Source organism: Procambarus clarkii, chromosome 32 (assembly GCF_040958095.1).
Source record: "Procambarus clarkii isolate CNS0578487 chromosome 32, FALCON_Pclarkii_2.0, whole genome shotgun sequence".
In the NCBI taxonomy this organism is placed as follows: domain Eukaryota; kingdom Metazoa; phylum Arthropoda; class Malacostraca; order Decapoda; family Cambaridae; genus Procambarus; species Procambarus clarkii.
The window spans coordinates 34,644,689-34,665,659 of record NC_091181.1 but is presented as its reverse complement, the minus strand read 5'-3'; the positions used below and the strand labels follow the sequence as shown (position 1 = coordinate 34,665,659).

Here is a 20,971-nt window from a genome sequence, read left to right as displayed (position 1 = left end):
GAAGAGAGAGAGATAATATATATGTGAGTTGAGAACGGTGGAGGGAGGGAGGTAAACACGCCAGGATGGCCCAGCCCGCCCTCGCTAACTCCAGGATCAGGTACATCATCTCCTTCACCCTCCACCCTCCTAGAGAGACGGCACCACTCCCGTGCCAGGTAAGTCCACTACGGGCTCACCATAGCCCGTGCTACTTGCCCCGCTCCTGTGCCAGGTAAGTTACGGGCTCACCATAGCCCGTGCTACTTGGAACCTGTTCCGAGTAGCTGAATCTATAACATCATCATCCACCCTCCTGCCACCTCTCTCTCTCATCTTCTGCCTCCAAGCACGCTGGCCAACGTGTCGCGATATTTCCCCCGTTGTGTCTTGATACTGCCGTAATGCCTCCCTTTCCAACAGCTTGGACTGACACACTTCCTGGAGCTTTTACCACTTAGGGGTCACATGATATTTATTCGATTTCTTCAGTTTCTTTGTTAAATCTTCGGGTAGGGAGATGGGGGGGGGGGGGTCTGGTACCAGCTTTGCTGAAAGGAACTGGGGGTTAGTGGGTCTTTGGTGTGCTCCGGGTGTGCCTTCGGAATGTGGTGAGCAGCGTGAGGCTCTTTACCTGGAGGTCCCTAGATGGATAAAATTAAGATTGTACACATGAAGTTCACCAATGAAATTTAAAACCTACCTACCCTTATCCAATCTAACCTAACCCAACATAACATAACCAGAGCCTAGCACACACTACCTTAAGCTAATACTGTACATCCTAACCTATCAATCCATGCAGTTTTGACAGTCTGAAAATGAGCTTTTTAAAACAGGCCTGTGTTCGATTTGACCACACTTCTGCTGGAAGCCGTTCTGGCCTCCTCTTCCTTCTCGTCTTGACGAGAACCAAACCACTGCACTGCGCACCTGGTTTTGTCAAAAACTTCTTATTGCAATTGTCTAGGACATGTTTTTGTTGTTTTTATAAATATTCAGATAAATTTAATGTCAAAATGTTTCCAAACTCAACTATTTCCATTTCAAAACACAGAGTAATGAAAAGATTAAAAAACATTAAAATATAGCCTAATTAAAAAAAAAGCACTTTTCAGAGTTGACCAGACCACACACTAGAAGGTGAAGGGACGACGACGTTTCGGTCCGTCCTGGACCATTCTCAAGTCAATTGGTCCAGGACGAACCGAAACGTCGTCGTCCCTTCACCTTCTAGTGTGTGGTCTGGTCAACATACTTTAGCCCGTTACTGTGACTCATCACCTGCACCTCTCGGAGTGCCTAAAGGCGCTTTGCACAGTGCAGTGGGTGGTTAAGGTAGGACTTTTGCAATTCTGCCAATATGTTCTAACCCAGAATTCCCAGGATGCCAATTCTCTACATTTGTTGTTTGGTGTAATGATGTCAATTGATAATCTTGTTGGTGCTTTGTGCAATGTGTGGGTTTTGGTGCTTGCCTTCCCATGGCGACAAGCATCTTCAAAGAATACCTGATCGACACAGGCTATGACTCATAAATCAGGTTCTGAGTAGTCGCATCAAAGAGCCTGGTGGATTAGACCAGCAACCAGGAGCCCTGGTCGGAGACCAGGCTAGAGATATTGATCCCCAGAATCTCCAACAGGTAGTCAACAGGGGTATCCAGGATTCACCAAGTACCTGCTGAACAGTGTGTTCACCTACAGTAGGGCAAAGTTGTTTCCCAGTGCAGGTAATGTGTATCCAGAAAACTTTTAAGTTTTCCCCAACATGGGAGTGCCGTGGCATAAATGACACTTGTAATGCAGACGATGAGTCCGTTGCTGAAGATATGATGACCAAGCCACACATCAGACCACAAGGCCAAGACACCTGTGATGTCTTGGCCTCTTCAACAACAACAGGTCAGGTAAATTAATATTTTATTGTCTGTGTTGCTTACTCTCTCCTCACTAACTTCTGGATCAGGTACACCTACAGTATTAGATTGTAAATACAGTACTGCTGAGGATCAAATGAAATTGATTTATACTTAATTTTCTTTAACAGTGATGTTGATGAATATGGATTTGAGAGACCTCCAGATTTCAACTATCAAACATATGAAGAGTTCATGTCAAAGTATTTGACAGTATTAACACGAAGAGCAAGAAAATGGGCTCACCTGCTGGGAGCAAAGGAAACTGTTGGGCGAGGAATAAAAGTGAAGCGTTACGTAAGAAAGGGGATCCCTATGAAACATCGGGGAAAGGTAAGAACAATACTTCTTGGGAAGTCTGTATCTATAGCTATTTATAAAGCTTATCAGATATTTAGATACCGGTATCTGTACTGTACTTAGGTACTGACTTGCTACCAGTATTTTTGCTATATTTTCTGGTGTGTGTAAAAATAATAATAATAAAAAATTTTGACACTTGTGCAGAAAGAAATCACAATAATATGATACAGTATATTTATGGGAAAATCATTGGAGCAGGATGGGGACCAGACCAGCATTCTGGGTAACCCCAGACATGCACCTTAACCCATGGACCACGATATATTAAAGGTTATATAACCTGGAATTCTCCCAGATTCACTAGTAATCAAGAGGCACTGAGCTGGTAGCAAACCCAAGTTTACGTATAACCCGCACACACACTGGTGTAGGTAATGGAGTTCTCCACTTAATGATCTCTTCAGATACACAAGGATATCACAGAATCATGATACTTCTATGAGAAAGGCATGTCTGGGGTTATCCAGGATACTAGTTCGATCCCCGTCCTGCTCCCATGATTTTCTTTTACAGTATTAGGGAGCCGAGCGGACAGCACGCAGGACTTGTGATCCTGTGGTCCTGGGTTCGATCCCAGGCACCGGCGAGAAACAATGGGTAGAGTTTCTTTCACCCTATGCCCCTGTTACCTAGCAGTAAAATAGGTACCTGGGTGTTAGTCAGCTGTCACGGGCTGCTTCCTGGGGGTGGAGGCCTGGCCGAGGACTGGGCCACAAGGACACTAAAGCCCCGAAATCATCTCAAGATAACATCTCAAGATAGTACAGTACATCCTCCAAGACCACCATATAATGAATCCTGAATCCCTCTGAATAATATGGAGTATCCAATCCACCGCCCCAGCTTTCCTTCTGAGATTCAGACGATCTGAAAAAAAATTGAATTATGGGGAAGGGGGGGAACACTGAAATCTAAAATGGGACACTTAAATCTGAATACCTTGTTGATACTCACATGTCAAAAATACCAATTGACATGCGAGTTTAATTGAATTAAGGCATTTATAAATTTACAAATATTTTGTTTGCTTTATATAGATGTGGATGGAAGTGAGTGGTGCCAAGATAAAAATGAATTCTCATCCTGGCTACTACAAGAGCCTCTTGGAGAATCCACAGGATGAAGAGTTAGTTGAAGCCATAAAGATTGATGTTCCTCGAACCTTTCCAGACAATATATATTTTCGTGATTACAATGAAGGAAAGTTGTCAGATCTTTACAATGTTCTAGTCTCATTTTCACAGCACAACAAAAAGATTGGTTATTGCCAAGTAAGTTCTTGCTTTTTTATATTGGTATTGTCTTGACAAATTCTCTTGCTATTTACTAAATGAACATTTAGAACTACCGGTAAATACTGTACATAACCGGTTACCAAGTTACCTTGCTTGGTTACAGTAAAAATATAGATAATATTACAATAAATATACAGTATATTAATTTACTTCTAAATTATACTGTGTTGAATTTTAATCTAAAGTAGGAGACATCATTTATGCCTTCATTCTTCTGTATACTGTACAATATGTTCTCTCATTCCACGTTGCTCGGAATAAAAATAATTGCACAGTCATATATTAAAACATTATCATGTGGCTTATTTGATTTTAGACTAGTGAATAGTATGTAAGAAGTTAAAACCAAGCTTATTACATATACAGCTTGTACAGTAATTATTTTCCCCCCATTTTCTTCAGAGCATGATGGGTAAAGTTGTAGTGATGTGTCTTTGTTGGTCTGTAGTCATAGCTTTGTACAATTAACTATTCCCATTGTACAATTAACAATTAACTATTCTAACATGAAATTTTACAATATGGTGTAATGGTTATAACTGAATGATGTACTGTACTTACAGTATAGTAAAATTTGCATAGCTTCATTAAGCTTTAGCAAATTTATTTATGCCCCTTTGTCGAGATTGGTCTACAGTATGTACTGTATTGTTCTGTATGTAATAGGTTTGTGCATTTAAGTTCTCCAATATTCTTAAATATAGTTTTATAAAATTAGATAGTATTCATGAATGGATGAGCAATAAATAGCAATTTGTTCACTTTAATTTGTTGTTACTTTTGACTTGTAAATTTTTTGTTTTTTATTGTTAATAAGGAGGTATTAATAATGTTAGTCCTGAATTTCTCAACAAATACTGAATGGGCTTGTCCTAAAACTGTCAGACAGAAGGCAAATATATAATATTAGGGGCATGTCATGTGAATAATTTAGTGACTTTAATAATTTTAGAAAATTGTTGGGCATTTGAAATATGTTTTGCTTAAAGAGGCTTTTAAGTTTAACTGTCTTTGAAAGAAAATTTGAATTATAGTGAAGGTTGTGTTATCTAGTCAAGTGATTTTTGACAGGGTCTCAACTACATTGCTGGTCTATTGTTGATTATCACCAAAGATGAAGAGAGCACCTTCTGGCTCCTGAACGCTCTGATGGAGGACTTGTTGCCAGAGTATTACACACCTGATATGGTCGGTGTCCTAACAGACCTCAAGGTGCTGGAAGCTCTTGTTAAGTGAGTTTTGTTTAGTATCTTATATAATTTTATGCTGAATTATTACATAAATTATTGAATAGTTACATTATTCTTTTTGGTAATTTGTTTAGTCTTAAATCTAAGATACAGTAGTTGTATTCATATGCTCTTAGGTATTATTAAACAAGTCACTCCCAAAGACAAGATCATACTTGCCTCAGGATAGAATATGCTGCAATCAAGGCAGGTCAACATCCTACATTGATGCAGTGGGGAACTTGTCAAACTGTATGTTGGTTCACGCGGATAATAAGCAGACTCGAGAGAAATTGCAATCCATTCTAGAAGTAGACAGAAAACGGTTTTCTTTAAACCCAAGAGCTTGTCTCGAGCATTTCTTAGCAATTCTGAGGTTGCCAAGTTTCACCCTAGCTAATTATGTAACTAACATTAAGTGACTACCACCAACCACCACCAAATGGTAGCATGACTTGTAACAATGCCCTCCAACCAGACCCTTCCTTGCATTTTGTCCTGACATGCCTCAGCCACAAGTCATCTGAAGAGGTTGGGACCTATACTTTCAGATAAGTTGCTCATGATAGCTTTAGGACTTTGTGTTCCAATTATGCAGCAACAACTATGCTATATTTGTGAACTCTCTTTGTGTATGTAGGTAAGTTGTTTGTGTGGTTTTTTACAAACTGACTACCAGAGTTATCTTCTCTTTTCCTAGTTGGTCTGTGCCTTTCAGATGTTGGATTCTTTACTAAAGCTTTCCCACTATATTCACAACTTCTAGGTTCCTTGTGCCAGGGCTTTGGCATTTGTGCTGTGCATGGGTTAGTTTTCGTCTTGAATTTTCTCTACATACAACACTTCTTGGCATTCTCTGCCAGTGTTTATTTGTGTAGCGCACAGGATGCAACTGGTCGTTTTTCCTCTGTGATATGGTTCTTACCTATGAAGTTCTTGTCATATTTTTATTAAAGTTGTGGATGGAAATAACTATGACAACTTCCTCCATCATTGCATTTCATTTGCTAACGTACTTACAGTTTATGAGAATTTCCTTGAATCTCTGCAACTCGATTGTATATCCAGTTTCCAATGATATCCTATTGTCCTACCTACTTTCTTTCAATCTAAATACTGTAGACTGCTCTTGTCCATCTTTTGTATTTCCCATATTATCTTGTATGTAGTGATCACATTCTCTATTTATTCTCTCTAAGGTTGTGAGGTTGAGTTCCTTGACCTGACCCTATACCCGACCCCAATGTGGTTGGGGTCGGGGTATATTCTACTGTCTCGTCTTGATCAGTGTCTTGTATACACTACCCGATATCATTATCATTTGCATCCACGAAGGCTCATTAAAAATGTATTTACACTTCCTGTTTTCAAAAGCACTATCTTTACATGTACATTATACAGTAAATGGTTATTTTATTTAAATATCTTGTTAACTCCTAAGTATTTTTTATATTAAAGTCTCTCTTTTTTAACTTTAATTTTTTTTTGTGCACACAGGGAGCAGGCTCCGTTAATATGGAAGCACGTCAACCATTATGGCTTGACCTGGGGTCTACTTACAACAAAGTGGTTTATCTGCCTTTTTGCGGAAGTTCTACCCATTGAGGTACTGCATCACTAATGAAACCATGTTATTTATTTGATTAACTTAAGGTATGATTATACTGTCCATCATAGAAAAAGTTAACTTATCAGCTTAGGGACATTGAGAATAGTGCCAATATATGATGGTGTTTGATGTTGTTTGTGATGGTAAATTTCATGAAGGTATTTTATTCATATCATTTTATGTTCTGTATATATGCCTTCTAATTCACGATATAAAATTTAATTAAAAGTTTACTCAAAGCATCACAAATTGTTAAACTCTTCCCTGCTCATTTATTTCCCAAATTTTGCATTTGACTTTATTCTCAATCTTGTTTATTTTATTTTATTTTGATTTATACATGTACCTGTATATACAAGAGTTCTTACATACTTGTACAGCTACTAGCACACGTAGTGTTTCAGTCACGTCCTTAATCCTACGTTCCCCGGAATACAACCCTGCCAAATCGTTTAACAACCAGGTACCCATTACAAAGTACAACGCACTCGTACTTTGTATGAAGGTACAAAACGCTAGTGAAACGCCAGGCAAGCAGCTTACCACTATGCCACGGGGGACTGTTAAATTTGTTGGTGCTCATTTCAAGAATCTTAACTGTAATGAAAAAGGTCTTTAGATACCACTTATAAATTTCCTTAGCATTTTAGACTTGTGATAAGTACAGTACAGTACAATTTACTAGTACTGCATAATTGGAGAGCGGTATTGCCTAGCATTTGCATTATATCTGCAAAGAATAATTTAAATTCTATTTACATTTAGAGCATTTCCTGAATAAATTTGATCATCCTAAAAGCTAATTAAACTGAAAGAATTATAATAACATTTGAACAATGCAATAATGCTAAAACATTAATATAAAACTGAAACAGGTGAGGAAGTGTTGGTCAATCACTGATTGCTGTATACATTTTTTGTTTACCCTCTGGTTGAAATAAATGTACAGTACTGTATATGTGCTCTCCTCTCCTATATAACTTGAAATATGGGAGAAATTGAATATTTATTAATGTAATAATTGAAAACTAAGGAAAAGTCATGTGTTTAATAGTATTGGTGTGGAGGAATCCCTGAAATTTCCTCGCTGCCAACCTTGCCTACCTCCCTCTTCGTTTAATTGAATAATTTGGTTTGGCCACTTAAATCCACCCTCTCTCACCCAGATACCTATCCAGTCAATTCTTGAAACCTGTTAAACTGTCTCAATAATGCTGGCTGGCACCTCATTCTCCTTGTCCACAACCCAATTTCCACACTAGTGGAAATATTACTCCTAAAAATAAAAAAAATTACACCCAATATTACTCCTAAAAAGAAATATCACAGGGAATGAGAGGCTATGTGCATCACATAGTGGTGGGCAATGAGGTAGCCTCTTCTCTGTAGACTGTAGTACTGTATACAGTATTTAATATTTCATGAGTTTAATCCTCGGCATCCAGGTAAGTATTTTTTTGTTTATGTTAACTGTATAAAAAATAACACTTTATTCATTAATTCGCTAAATATCAGATAGCTCCTTACATTCAAAGATTGAATAAAGCCCCTTGAAAAAAGCAAATTTACTGATGGCAGTCATTGTTTCTCTTTCATAGACAGTACTGAGGATATGGGATTGTTTGTTTTATGAAGGCAACAAGGTACTGATGCGTGTGGCAATAACATTGGTGCTCTCCAATCACCAGAAGATCCTGATGAGCCAAGATTTTGGCGATATCATTCAGTGCTTCAAAGCTATAACAAATGACACAAATACCATTGATTGTCATGCATTTATGCAGGTAAATTATGAAATTAATTTTTGTTTGTAATACAATGAATAAATTGGGATGATGTTTGTCATTATTCAGATGTGTACAGGTACTAGTTTTCCTGTTTGCAATGATACTTGGAAAATAGTCCTTAATAGGTTAGTGAGCTCATGAACACATTCTCAGGATAAAAGTTGAAAATCACTGTAGCCCTACTGCCTTTTTTCTTCCTAAATGAGTTTGCTGGGTTCCAAGCCATTTTGGTACAGTATTTCCTTAAATAAGCATGTGGACACTGTTGCTAAGGAGGTTATCCGCACTTGTCCTGTTTCCCAAAAAGGCATTCCCTAATCCAATTTCTACCCAGTCATTCATTCCTTGATCTGTATCCATTGGAAGGGTCGTTGGTCTTCTTGTACAGTACTAGTAACAAACTGCGTGCTCTTAAGGGTAGCCTGTCCCCTTGGCCTTCTTCTTGCCACTGTAACCAGTGTTAGGAAATAGCTCTGGAGAGGTTACGTATTGGCTATGCATGTTTAACTCATAGACACTTAATGGAGCACCACCATGCTCCTTATTGTCCAAACTGCATTGTTCCTCTTACAGTCATACACATCCTTGTTGAATGTCCTGACTTTCAGGACGTACGTGTGTTTTGCTTCCCTCCTTTTCCTTATGGTCACTTGTCCCTCGGAAGAATCCTTGGTAAATCTGATACCTTTGATATCGCCCACCTTACGCGCTTTTGTTCTCGTATTGGCATCCTTAGTAATATTTAGCGCATATTTGACTATTCGGTAACTTTGATGGTACTACATAGTTTCCTTGGCTTGGTGCCTTCTTTTGATTATTACTTTCTCCAAAATCCATGATTGATCATTAAAAATGATAAATTTTTCATGTCATGTCTAGACATATCTACGTATTCTATAGTGTTGCAAAACCTGTAGCGCATCTGCTGCTGTTGGCTGCTCGCTCTTTACGAAGTGAAAATATCTGGGATGTGAGGCTAAGAAAAATAAGTATTATGGAAGTAAACTAGAGAGTAGAGTGAGTAGGGGAAGGAAAGCCCTTGTTAGATAGTACTCCATATGAAGAAATATGACTAGAGGGCTGCCTGATGGAGTGGTAATTGTTACCCATATGTATGAATACTTGACATAAAGTGTGTGGAATGGCAGATAAATTGGTGAAGAAAGAGTATTTGAATGAATCTGAGGGTAGGAGAAAGAGAGGACAAATGAGAAAGTGGATTTATATAGTGAGTGAATGTGTGGGGAAGCAGAGATTAAATGTGAACAGCACACGAGATGTGAACAAGTTGGTGGATGGAGGCTGACCAAGTCAAAAGTCCTTACCTCTTGAAGCAAAGATTCATTTGACTTCAGCTGATTAGCATATTGCAATGCAAGGTAAACAATAATAGAAGAAACCATGTCATTACACACACTATGTACAACATCAACCATGTTGCTTTAACTCTGATAGAGCCAGAAGTGGAGTTAAAATTCATGATCTTTGTATGTGAATGGCCTATATCTTCCTACACAGACTGTCTCTTACCTATCAAACTTAAATCAAGTTCATTGTGTGAGGAACTTTACTCTTGGAAACACAGACTTGGAGGACAGTCGATGCTAATACTTCCCAGGTGATTAATTGTGATGACTATAGTACTGTATAGGTCTCCAACTCAAGTGATTACTGATAGTGATTTCAGGTCTTTCCAATAATATTGGTAAAGTGGGCTAAACATTTTTCAGGAAAGATGAAAGGAATTAAACTGAAACGACATTTATTTTATAATTTTCAGAATGTATTCAAGGTATCTGGATCTTTTCCAAGAGCTCGGTTGGCAAAGTTAAGGCAAGAGTGTCAAGCGGAGGTACTTGCCGAGATTAAAAAATAATTGAAGTATGGTATGTAAGTAAAATAACTGGAATCTACATGCAAGTCAATAGTACTTAAAGAGCCCATATCCAGTCAGGGATGTGCTCCTTTTTGCTAACTACAGCTGTCAAGTCTTTCCTAGATTACCTAGGAACCTAGGTCTTTCCTAGGTTATAATTTTTTTTTTTTTAATTTTGATTAAAATAGATGTATTGATTTTAAAATTGTCTGAAATACATTACTACTGTAGATATATGAAATCTCCCAATTTGTTGTTATACACACATTTTAAATGTATACGGTATTTGGCAGCTTTTTATTGTATTTTTCACTTAAAGACCATCGATCCTTGACTTTTCAAACTGAGCCAGTTGAGTGGTTTACTTTTGCCTGAAATTAGTCACTCAGGATGTGCTGGTGTCAGCATTATACTGTTTGTGGTGTGAGGATATCTGTTCTGTGATTTATAATAGGTTCACTGTTGTTGTAAATGTTTTTGTATTGCTTAGTCAACTCAGAGATTGCTCATTGTTTCTATGTTTACAAATTACTGATTAGTTAATGTCTCTGATAGCTAATAATGTTTAATTCAGTACTGTACACAATTTGTATAGTTATATTTATTTAATTTGTTTAAAATATGTGGTTTTTACAGTAGACACCTGTTAATTCATAGTGTTAATGATCTCAACCAAATGTGAATTAGCCAACCTTGATTTATAATCAATGATGATAGGATTTAACCTATACTTGTCAAATATTTACTGGGAAAATATAAATCAACGAGTGTAGACATAATGCTTTCTTCTGAGCTAGTCCCATTGGTTGTTGCCTTAGGCAAGTCCAACTTGCCTTTACTGTACTGTCTAGCCTTGGTCAGAACAACTTCATCTCCTTTGGCAGCTGAATCTTGGCAAATAAGATCTCTGACCAATCATATACGAAAAGAAGACAACATAAGGATCTGATCTCTTGGGTTAAAGTTTTCTAAAAAAATCTTTTATGCTAAACCAGGATTTCATTTGCACCTGAGCATTTCTCATATCTTGTGTTTGACCTCAGAAATAAGTCAGTTAATCTGGGTAGAATCTCTCTCTCTCTCTCTTTTTTTCAGTGTGTTGTTTAAGCAATTCATTAACTTATAATTTAAGCATGCCTCTTAACAGCCATAAAGGCGAGTAGCCTAGTGAGCCTTGTACTGCATCTCTGGTAGCAAACAGGAGAAGAGGTAATTTCTCATCCTACTCCTCATTCAACTTAGTACAATTGATGCTGATCATTGACTTCAACAACTGGTGGGACCTCTCCAACGTGGCCCAACTTTCTGGGTAGTATGGACAGGAAATCAGGTTTTTGAATCCTAGAACTTCTGAAGTTTTGAGATAAAGTTTGTGTCTTTATTGATGCCTCTTATTACTTGATCTGTCCAACATTAGTGAAACATTTGGCAAGGGCTCTAATTATCACTAATTATAAGACTAAAACGGAAGCATAAAAAGAAACAGGGGAAAAAGGAGGAAACCCCCACCTCCATTTAAAACTTTGACCCAAATATCACAGTAACAAGGTTATCGCGAATAACCAAACTCGATTACGGGCTCACCATAGCCTGTGTTACATGGACATTTCATTCTGAGTAGCTAAATCTAAAACAACAACAACAACAACAACAGATGGTGAATTGGATAGAATCATCATCCAGCACACAGGACACACTCAAGGATGAAAATGGCCTTGCACCCAGCAGGGCAAGTGCTAAAGGCAACAGAAATATTCATCAGCATCAAAAGGCATCTAGAAATCTATAAAGGTGCACGAAGCAGCCTCAGTCTCAATCCTGAATGAAGGTTCTATGCCTGCAGTGCTGCAGAAGAGCATACAGTACAGTACTAGTAGGCATCCATCAGTCTCAGGAGACTATGTAGTTGCGCTCTGGTTGTCGGTCTGGAGTGGCCTCTCCAGGGCGCAAATGTCACCAGGGCCAGTACCTAGTACAGTACTAGGTAACACATAAGTGGTCCCTAGAATATCTGGGACCTGCCTAGAACTAGGTTTGAAGAATGCAACCATCAGCTGAACTTGTGCTTTCAATAGGTCTCAATGTAACCATGTCCACCACAAAAAGGAAAAGATGAGAACATATCTGTGAATGAATAAAAACAGAACTCAAAGTATAAAAAATAGAGCTACTGGCAAGTGAGACCCCAGGACAAAGGATGCATGAATCTCATTAAGTGACATGAAACCGAACCTCTGGGCTCACATCCCTAGGTACCCACAAGACAGGGTCTCCTCAAGAGGATAGTTTCCCAACTGAATATCCTATCTGCCTGACAACAAATCTTACCCATGTTGGTTCAGTACAGCATTAAACATGAAAAGACAAAAAAAAAAACTGAAGCATTGACAAGTAGACCCCCCTCCTGCACAAGAGAGAAAGAGAGAGAGATGTCTCAATGTACCTATTATCTGTTAACTGAATATCAGTCCTTCAGTGATCAGCTAGATATAGCTGGCAAAGCCAGGGAACAAAGTGAGGTGTGATTTTGGGTTCGGTATTTTCAGTTCTGGTGCTGCCACCTGCACTGAGAATTCTCCAGTGTTCTCTTTTTAATTTTATATGGTTGGGCCGGGATATTTGCTAAGAACTCAGCTGATAAGGAAAAGAAAAGATTGTTCCGACCCCTAGCTGATGGTAAAAAGGAAACAACTGGGGAGCTTAGGCTTCGGACAGTAGGCTCCTGAAATTTCAAAACGCCTTCCTGACCTTGTATATTTTTTGTCATATTAGTAAACAAACTGTATATTTAAAAATCATTTAGCTAAACATAGAAGACTACTAACAATATATAGACATTAATTATGAAGAAGGCAGTTTAAGGACAAAAAATGGTGTCTGCAACTATTAGGTTACATTATCATAAGATTACACTGTGACAGATTGATGAATTCAAATTCATTAAGCTGGAAAAATATACTCATGTCTAAAATGTAACACAAGCACCTGGGAAATTAATTTGTTTTACTTTTCTCATGTGGTTTTCTCTGCATTAGTCCTAGTTAATTACATGTACAGTATATTGTGCTGATATACAGAGATAGTACATACATATATATATACACACACACACTGTAAACAGAGTGGTAGAAGGTTGTAAACAGAGTGGTAGAAGGTTGTAAACAGAGTGGTAGAAGGTTGTAAAAGAGCGTAGCTCTCATCCTGTAACTACACTTAGGTAATTACACTTTCATGATCTTACAATAACATACACACTCACACACACTGGAATACAGAATTATATGAACATGTTTGCTGATGATGCTAAGATAGTAGGGAAGTAGTAGGGAAGATAAGAAACTTAGATGATTGTCGTGCCCTTCAAGAAGACCTGGACAAAATAAGTATATGGAGCACCACTTGGCAAATGGAATTTAATGTGAATAAATGCCATGTTATAGAATGTAGAATAGGAGAACATAGACCCCATACAACCTATAAATTATGTGAGAAATCTTTAAAGATAGGGAAGAATTCCTGAGACCTGGAACTTCAAGAACAAGTGGTCATAGATTTAAACTAGAGAAACAAAGCTGCCGGAGAAATATAAGAAAATTCACTTTCGCAAACAGAGTGGCAGACGGTTGGAACAAGTTAGGTGAGAAGATGGTGGAGGCCAAGACCGTCAGTAGTTTCAAAGCGCTATATGACAAAGAGTGCTGGGAAAATGGGACACCATGAGCGTAGCTCTCATCCTGTAACTACACTTAGGTAATTACACACACACACTCATGTATGTATGTAATCAGTAGGCAACTGTCTGATTATTTATTTCTTATTATATATATGATATATTAAAGCAATCTTTTTGTATATAATTTCTTGTAAACTTTTCACAAATTAGTGCACAAGGGAATATTGTAAAATGAACTATTACAATATTTATTAGTTGACAACACATTATATAAAGGTATTATGTTATACAGTAATATTTTATGAATAATTTTTAACTTGTGTGCTCTTTTGACATACTCATTATATCAACCTCCTATGAATGATGTGCTGACATAGCTGGAATGTCAGTCTCTTGTTTTTGTTTGTAAATGGTATTACCACTGCATGCAGATAAGGAATCAAAGTGAGTTACTGACTTTGTGCTAGTCACAAGATCAGCCAGGCTTGAGGAGTGAAAAAACTCTTAGAACCCATTCTAGGTTTCCTCCAGTTACAACCACTACCACTTCCCATCATGTGGTAGTCATGAGTAGTATTCCTCATATCCTCCACCATATACCGTGGTGCATTTGCTTGCATCAAGGTTCATTCAAAGTTTTAAAATAGATACTGTATGAGGTGATCTTGACTCTTTGCTCGAGACTTTGTCAAGTAGCAAAAGTATTCCCTTATACCTGTTACATCTTGTCTTGTGGTGTCCCTTAAGCCTTGAAGCACATCTCTTCTAAATTAGCATTACAGCTCTGCACTAACTATGTAAATGTATCACTTGATGTGACTTTGTGGGCGAGGTTCATTTGTCACCCGATGTGACAATGATTCTGTATATGTTACCTGATGTGACACTGAAGGGACTGTGTGTCACCTGATGTGACACTGAGGGGATATATGTTACCTGATGTGGCACTGAAGTTATATTTTATGCTGCAGCACAAAGGGACTAGAATAATAAGGTAAGGAGGTTTTCCCATATATGTTGTAGTATGTTAAACCTTTTTTGTTGAACTTAATACAAGAATGTGATATTCAGGGTAAGTTAGTATATATATTCCATGGACATGATATGCAAGTATATGCCTTGCCTTCATGTTTCTTTATCACTATATGCATTCCCTTATGCAGTATTTTAAGATCAGCGAGATTACCAGGGATTAATGGTTTTGCCGCTTTAGACATGTACTGTAATAAGAGTCCATAGCTTTAATTTTTTTTTTAATTTGGACTCGTTTGCAATCGACTATTGGTTCTACTTTCAATTCATATGTGAACAACTGAGGTGTCTACTGGATTATGTTCACCGAAACTCACTCTTTTGCTAACATCGGGACACCTGGAAAGCCACTTTAAATGTTTTCTGAAGAAGGGTGACAAGTCATAGTTGTAATGTGATTAATATTTGAGCTGATAATAAGTATACCAATAAGGATGGTTTGAAGCTTTTTGATACATAATGGGTGGTTACTTAATCATTCTTGCATAAATCATTTTATATGAGGTTTACTTTGCAGATCCTAGAAATGAGGATTTTTAAATATGTATTGTGAAAAGAGTAATCTTCAGACAGCTTTTTCAAAAGCACAGTTCTATCTAATAATATAACAAGTGGCCTATGTAGCTTACAAATTCAAATGGCAGGTTACCTTGTGGCTTAGATATTAATAGCCCAGGTCATGCGGTTTACAAAATTTTGTGCCGTGATAATGGTATTTAGAGAATGCTTTAGCTAAAATTCTCTCTTTGACCAATCCATAACATTTGTTTGCTTTTGGAATTCTGTAATTTGATATTACATATAGAAATAAAAGTATAACATTTAAGCTGAAAATTATCACGTTTGCTAACTTGCCAATTTGTTACTCTTTAAGGCAAGGTCCTTTCTAATTCAATTGGAAAGCATTGTAAACTGGGAAGGTAGGCAGTCCAAACTAGCATTACTGAAATGTTTTCAAACTGTACCTGCTGGATCGTATTGGAGAAATAATCCAGACAAAATGATCTCTAGAAGGTTCAGTCTTAAATTTGAAGACTGAACCAAGACTGAACCAAGAAGACAATTTAAAACATTGTAGACTCAATATTTGCTTCACATTGCATCACAGAGACTGCCAAATAGTAGCACTCACTAATTGCCAGTTGGCACCAAGCCTCTACCCCATTGATAGTGCTACTCGGCAATCTTCGTGATGCCACATAGAGCTTTGAGCGACAATGAATTAGCTTTATAGAGGTCATTCGAGGCTGGAGTCAGTATTTCTTGAGTGTCTCCTTAGCACTGACATGATCTGACACCTATGTAGAATATTTGCCTACCCTCACTATGACCCTCTTCATTATAACCAGATAGAAACCTTGCCTTCAGGTAACAACTGAATGTATTACAGTACTTGCAAAGTGCTCCTCATAGTTACACGATGCCTTATTGTTAAAATGCTACGAAAACAATTCATACTTTGTTACAAGCATATTTACAATGGGGGGGGGAATTTTAGTTTTTCAAAGCATCATTGGATGAGGATAGCAAGGATTAATAAAGATAACCATTCTTAACAACATTCCAATGTACAGTATTTGTATTACAAAATTCCTGCTGGCTGTCTTGTTGGTTGAAGCTTTTGCTGATACTGTAGAGGTACAGTATGTATATTCTTGTAGACTCTCGTCATGTCACTCAGGTAAATACATTCACTTTATCAAAGCAGGTTTTTAATTATGCACTTAATAATTAACACTATGCATGTAAGATTTCTGTTAAAGCTAACAATATTTAGTTTTACCATGCATAATATTTTCAGCTGTAAGGTCAGGTGTATTAACACTTTAATATCCAACAAATTTTTCACGCTGACATACTTTCGTTTGTTTTATTTGCTTAATTATTTTTTTTTAGCATGCTACTGTACTAAAATGATAGTTCAGTTGAAGATGGTAGCTCTTAAATTTCATAAATATCTTTCATCTACAATCCATGAACCAGCTGGTAATTTGTAAAGGTTAGCTTAAGCATGTGTAAGTTGATATGTGTATAAACTCTTGCTCTACCTTGTAAAAGTACTGCAATGTTAACTATTCTTCTGATGTTCTCTACTAATAATACTGCCAAATGCCAATTGTGCAACATACTTAAGGCAGTTCTATATCTATTATGATCATGCAGTAAGCTATTATCATTACATTTTTGCATAAAGTAAAAATTGAACATTTTCATATAAAAGTTAAATTTTTCCTTGACGTTACAGCTTTAATAATGAGGCAACGTTATAGGAAAAAAATGTAAATGTTTTGTTTATGGAAACTACATTCCTGGAAGACTGTTATCCAGGGAAAATAAAAGGGACTTGTAAAAAAAAAAAAAAAATGGAATTCTTGATGGGCAAAGTTATATATGAACATCAAAGCTGTCAATAGGAAAAATTGGTAAATGAAGCACACTAGAACTGTGGTTGGACTGAACACCCTAGAAACTTCCTTGCTGTAGCCTTCCTCACAAGAAATGTTCCTACAGGTAATAAGATATATAGAATATAGGTAGATAGATTTCATCATACGAGCTCATTAGTCAAGGTCTCGAATCCTGCTCTAACAACAGTTGATTCTGGTGCCACCAAGTGCTATATAACGTAACAATATTACGTTAATATTCATCACCTTATCGAGTACAGATAAAAATAAACTTATTTAAATGAATATAAATACTGTATTAGTTCAGTAACTAAAATTAAGTTGTATTGTTCATTTGTACAAAAGTAATTATGATGTTTATATTAAATATTAATTGCATAAAAACCAAAGGTAAATATCTTTTTTAGAATAGACAGGTATTAATGTACCTTTTATGTTATATATCTTCTACCCCAAATATTCTCATACATATTTTGTGCATGCTCTTTTTATAAACTATTGGTGTAATGTTGAGCACAGTGTGGCTTTCTGAGAGGAGCCCCTTTAGTGGCTCCAAGTACTGGATCACATCAGTTGCAGGAGTCATGTTTGGTAATCTGGAGACCAGAGCCAGAATTTGGCCCAGCCTCCTCCACAGAGCCATAATTAGCAAGGGACTATTAGCATCATCCCTCACTGAGAAAGCATTTAGAAAGTCGGTGAAGCTTTACGGACAACTGCAAGGTTAGTAGGAAATGAAGTATTCAATCCAAATAATTGGTTCACTCAAAATTAGCTCGAACTTGTTAGTACTGATGACTGGGACGAGGATGCTCAGAGCCCTGTCCAAGAACCAGCTTCATGGTAAGTCCTATCGCTGATACCAGCCTTCAGTCTACCCTCGAGCCCAGGTTGTTCTAAATACACTGCTTTGGCTACAGTTTTCTCCAACATGTCTTGGGCTGATATTTGGGATCGGGTTGTGTGTTTGGAGTTCTAACATGATCCCAGTCGGTCTTGTATTGCACCGGGCTAGGTTTCCTGGCCCACCGTCTCTTCTTTGACCTAGTACCTGCCACATCTCTCTGGTAAATCGCTTGTTTGCCTTTTGCTCTATGGTTAATTAGCTTCATAGAGCCACAAAGGGGCTCTCAAAAAACTATCATTAAATGTAATGAAATGCCTCTTTCTTGAAGAGCACCTGTCAGCTCCAGAGCATCAGCTCTAAACTGATCTAGGAGCTGACTGTTGGCTGGGGGGCTCCGGGTCACCTAGTGGTGGTCATCAGTACTAAGGAGTTTACGCTAGTTTCAAGTGAATCAATTGTTTGGACTGAATCATTTATGGAGTCTTTAGGTTGTTTCAGTGCTTTGTTTGCTGTGAACCTTATAGTTGTCTGTAGAGCTTCAGCCTGCCCTCATAAACAAAGGCCAAAAGTGATTCCATGCACCTGGCAAACCCCATGTTTATGTATAAATGAAAAACAGTTTACACAAGACTCGCAAATGATGACGTTCGAACACTTCCGGAACAAGTGCTTCCTGTCGAATTTTGTTCAAACCACAATGCTGTAAATGGTTAACCCACGTACTACAAATACAAATAATCGCTAACAGAACCTAAGCACCTAACCTAACCAAAGCCTAAATATGCACAATATGTTAATACATAATAATAATAATTTATATTTGAGAAAATTTCTGTTTTGAATGGACAGCATGTTAAAGTTGATGAATGCATCTTTGGGGTTGTCTGCTGGATGGAATGGACTTGGTCTAAGGACGGGTTGAGAGCTTCGCTGATTTTCTGCATGCTTTTCTGGTGAGGGGTGAAGATAATCCCTTGCTCTCTGTACCTGTGTGAGAGAGCCAGCTGCTGGCTCTCATCTCTAGTAGACCAAACAGGACTTCTGTGACTGATGTGACCCAGGAGTGGGGAGCCATCATAGTGAGACAGCTTCAAAGTGTCACCAGGACTTCACCAGAAAGAGGCGTTTCATTACATTCAATGCTGATTTTTTCGCACTAGATGTACCAAATGCTATTGAAATAATTAATAATGTTATATTGATTGTAAATTTGCCTGTTTATTCAAACAGTAGTAGAAGTTTGTGTTTAATGCTTAATATTGGTTGTAGTATCTTGTTCAGATTTTTAAGTGCAGTAATACATATAACTAAATTCTGCCTATTGATTTAACACTTAAATTAAAAGATACAAATTTTTTTAAATCTGTGTCTATAGACTATAAATGTTATTTTACACAAGCCGTTGGTATATGACATGAAAGTGCATCTTATTTTACTGCCCAGGTAATCATTATGCCATGCACAAGAAAGAAAAAATGTAAACTCTCTTTTTTTTTATTTTGCAAGTGTGAGGAGGAGTCTATATGGACACCCTGTTTTAAATCTAACAAAGACCATTTAAGATACAAATTAAAAAGTGAGTTTTAAGAACAAAATGAGGCGATTTAAAATGAAAAGTATGAAACTAGGATACAAAACTAAAGATTGTTAAAGACGGCTGAGAAAATGTGTGCTGTCTTGAGTACAGTACATCTAGGCACTCTTATGTTGAATCAACAGCATGAAATGATATAAAATACATTGGTGTTAAAAGCTTTACCAAAAGGTGTGCAGTTTACACAAATTAATTAATTATATTTATATTGTATGGCAGAAATTGTGAATCTAAGAAGTTACAATTCAACTAAATTAGTTATTGAGTTTATTGTTTATATAAAATTTTGGATTAAAGCATCAAAATTTATCAATTGTAGAGATTAAATCGATATATACATGCAATCATGAACATATTTTAGGATTGTTCTGCCTGTACACATTCACATTGTCATATATTCTCTATATTCAAGTACTGTACCAATTATATGAACATGAAAATTAGAAGAATTAAGTAAATAAAATTGTGCAGACTCTCGGGGGTTTCAATTTGACCGAGTCTTAGTTGTCAAATAAATTATGATAGATATAAAATAACTGGCACGTTAACTTCAACTAAAAGTTTCCTCCTGAATTTAACTGCATGGCCTGGTTTATGTGATAAATACTATTAGTGTAACAGAAGTCCTGCTGAAAAATTTAGTTGGGTAAATCAGAATTTAGAAATAATCAGTTAGTGCAAGAGAGGGAAGTGTGTTGTAATAGTTGTGTTATGGTTGTAAGTGGTTGTCCTACACAAACCCAGGAGTAGCTTCAGTGTACAGTACACTATAACTATAAGTATTTTGCCTACTAAAGGAGGTGTGTGTGTGTGTTTATGAGCGTGTGTGAGTGCATTTATTACTGCTGCATTACAGCATTCATAAGGCCCTTTTAAACTTGACCAATGTAGCTGAAGGTTTGTTGTTAGCTATAGTCTCCAGCACTACAACAAGGTTGTGAGGCAGCCAGTTTTTTCTGTTGTATTTATGATCATACGACAATCTAAGGTGAAACTATTTGAAAGTATTTAAAATGTGTTTCCGTAGTGATACATTAGTTGTATTGTTAAACCTTGAGATGTGTGTGTGTAGTGAGCTTTTGATACCAATCTGTGTGTCTTATTATATTATATATGCCATTTATTGTGAACAAAAATTATAATACCATATGTTTCTTCAGGTTATCAGTTTTGTATACATTTTTGTTAGGAATACAAAACAATTTTAAAATTGTTTTCATTGCATTTGTAATGTAAAAGATACTGTCATATAAATTTTTCGGTTTTGTTATTACTGAGTCATTTATTATTAACCCTAGACAACAGTTCACATCAAATTGACGTTTTTCACAAGAAATTTATGAAAATCCCTAAAATTACCA

General features: G+C 37.0%; 1 protein-coding gene across 1 annotated transcript; it reads left to right on the top strand.

Moving 5' to 3' along the window:
* The first annotated feature begins 3 nt into the window (after positions 1-3).
* LOC123759424 (growth hormone-regulated TBC protein 1-A) lies at positions 4-12,432 on the top strand. Its single transcript, XM_045744489.2, has 7 exons — positions 4-100; positions 2,029-2,230; positions 3,298-3,531; positions 4,627-4,787; positions 6,282-6,390; positions 7,992-8,177; positions 9,961-12,432. The coding sequence occupies exons 1-7, from the start codon at positions 66-68 to the stop codon at positions 10,054-10,056; spliced, it is 1,023 nt and encodes a 340-aa protein (XP_045600445.2). The 5' UTR covers positions 4-65; the 3' UTR covers positions 10,057-12,432.
* Positions 12,433-20,971: the final 8,539 nt, after the last annotated feature.

What these genes read in the sequence shown, in the direction of transcription:
- LOC123759424 (XM_045744489.2), top strand. Translation starts at nt 66, where the DNA reads ATGGCCCAGCCCGCCCTCGCTAACTCCAGGATCAG. An exon ending in CTCGCTAACTCCAGGATCAG is followed by an intron (nt 101 to 2,028) that starts GTACATCATCTC and finishes TTTCTTTAACAG; the next exon opens with TGATGTTGATGAATATGGAT. An exon ending in AAAAGATTGGTTATTGCCAA is followed by an intron (nt 3,532 to 4,626) that starts GTAAGTTCTTGC and finishes GATTTTTGACAG; the next exon opens with GGTCTCAACTACATTGCTGG.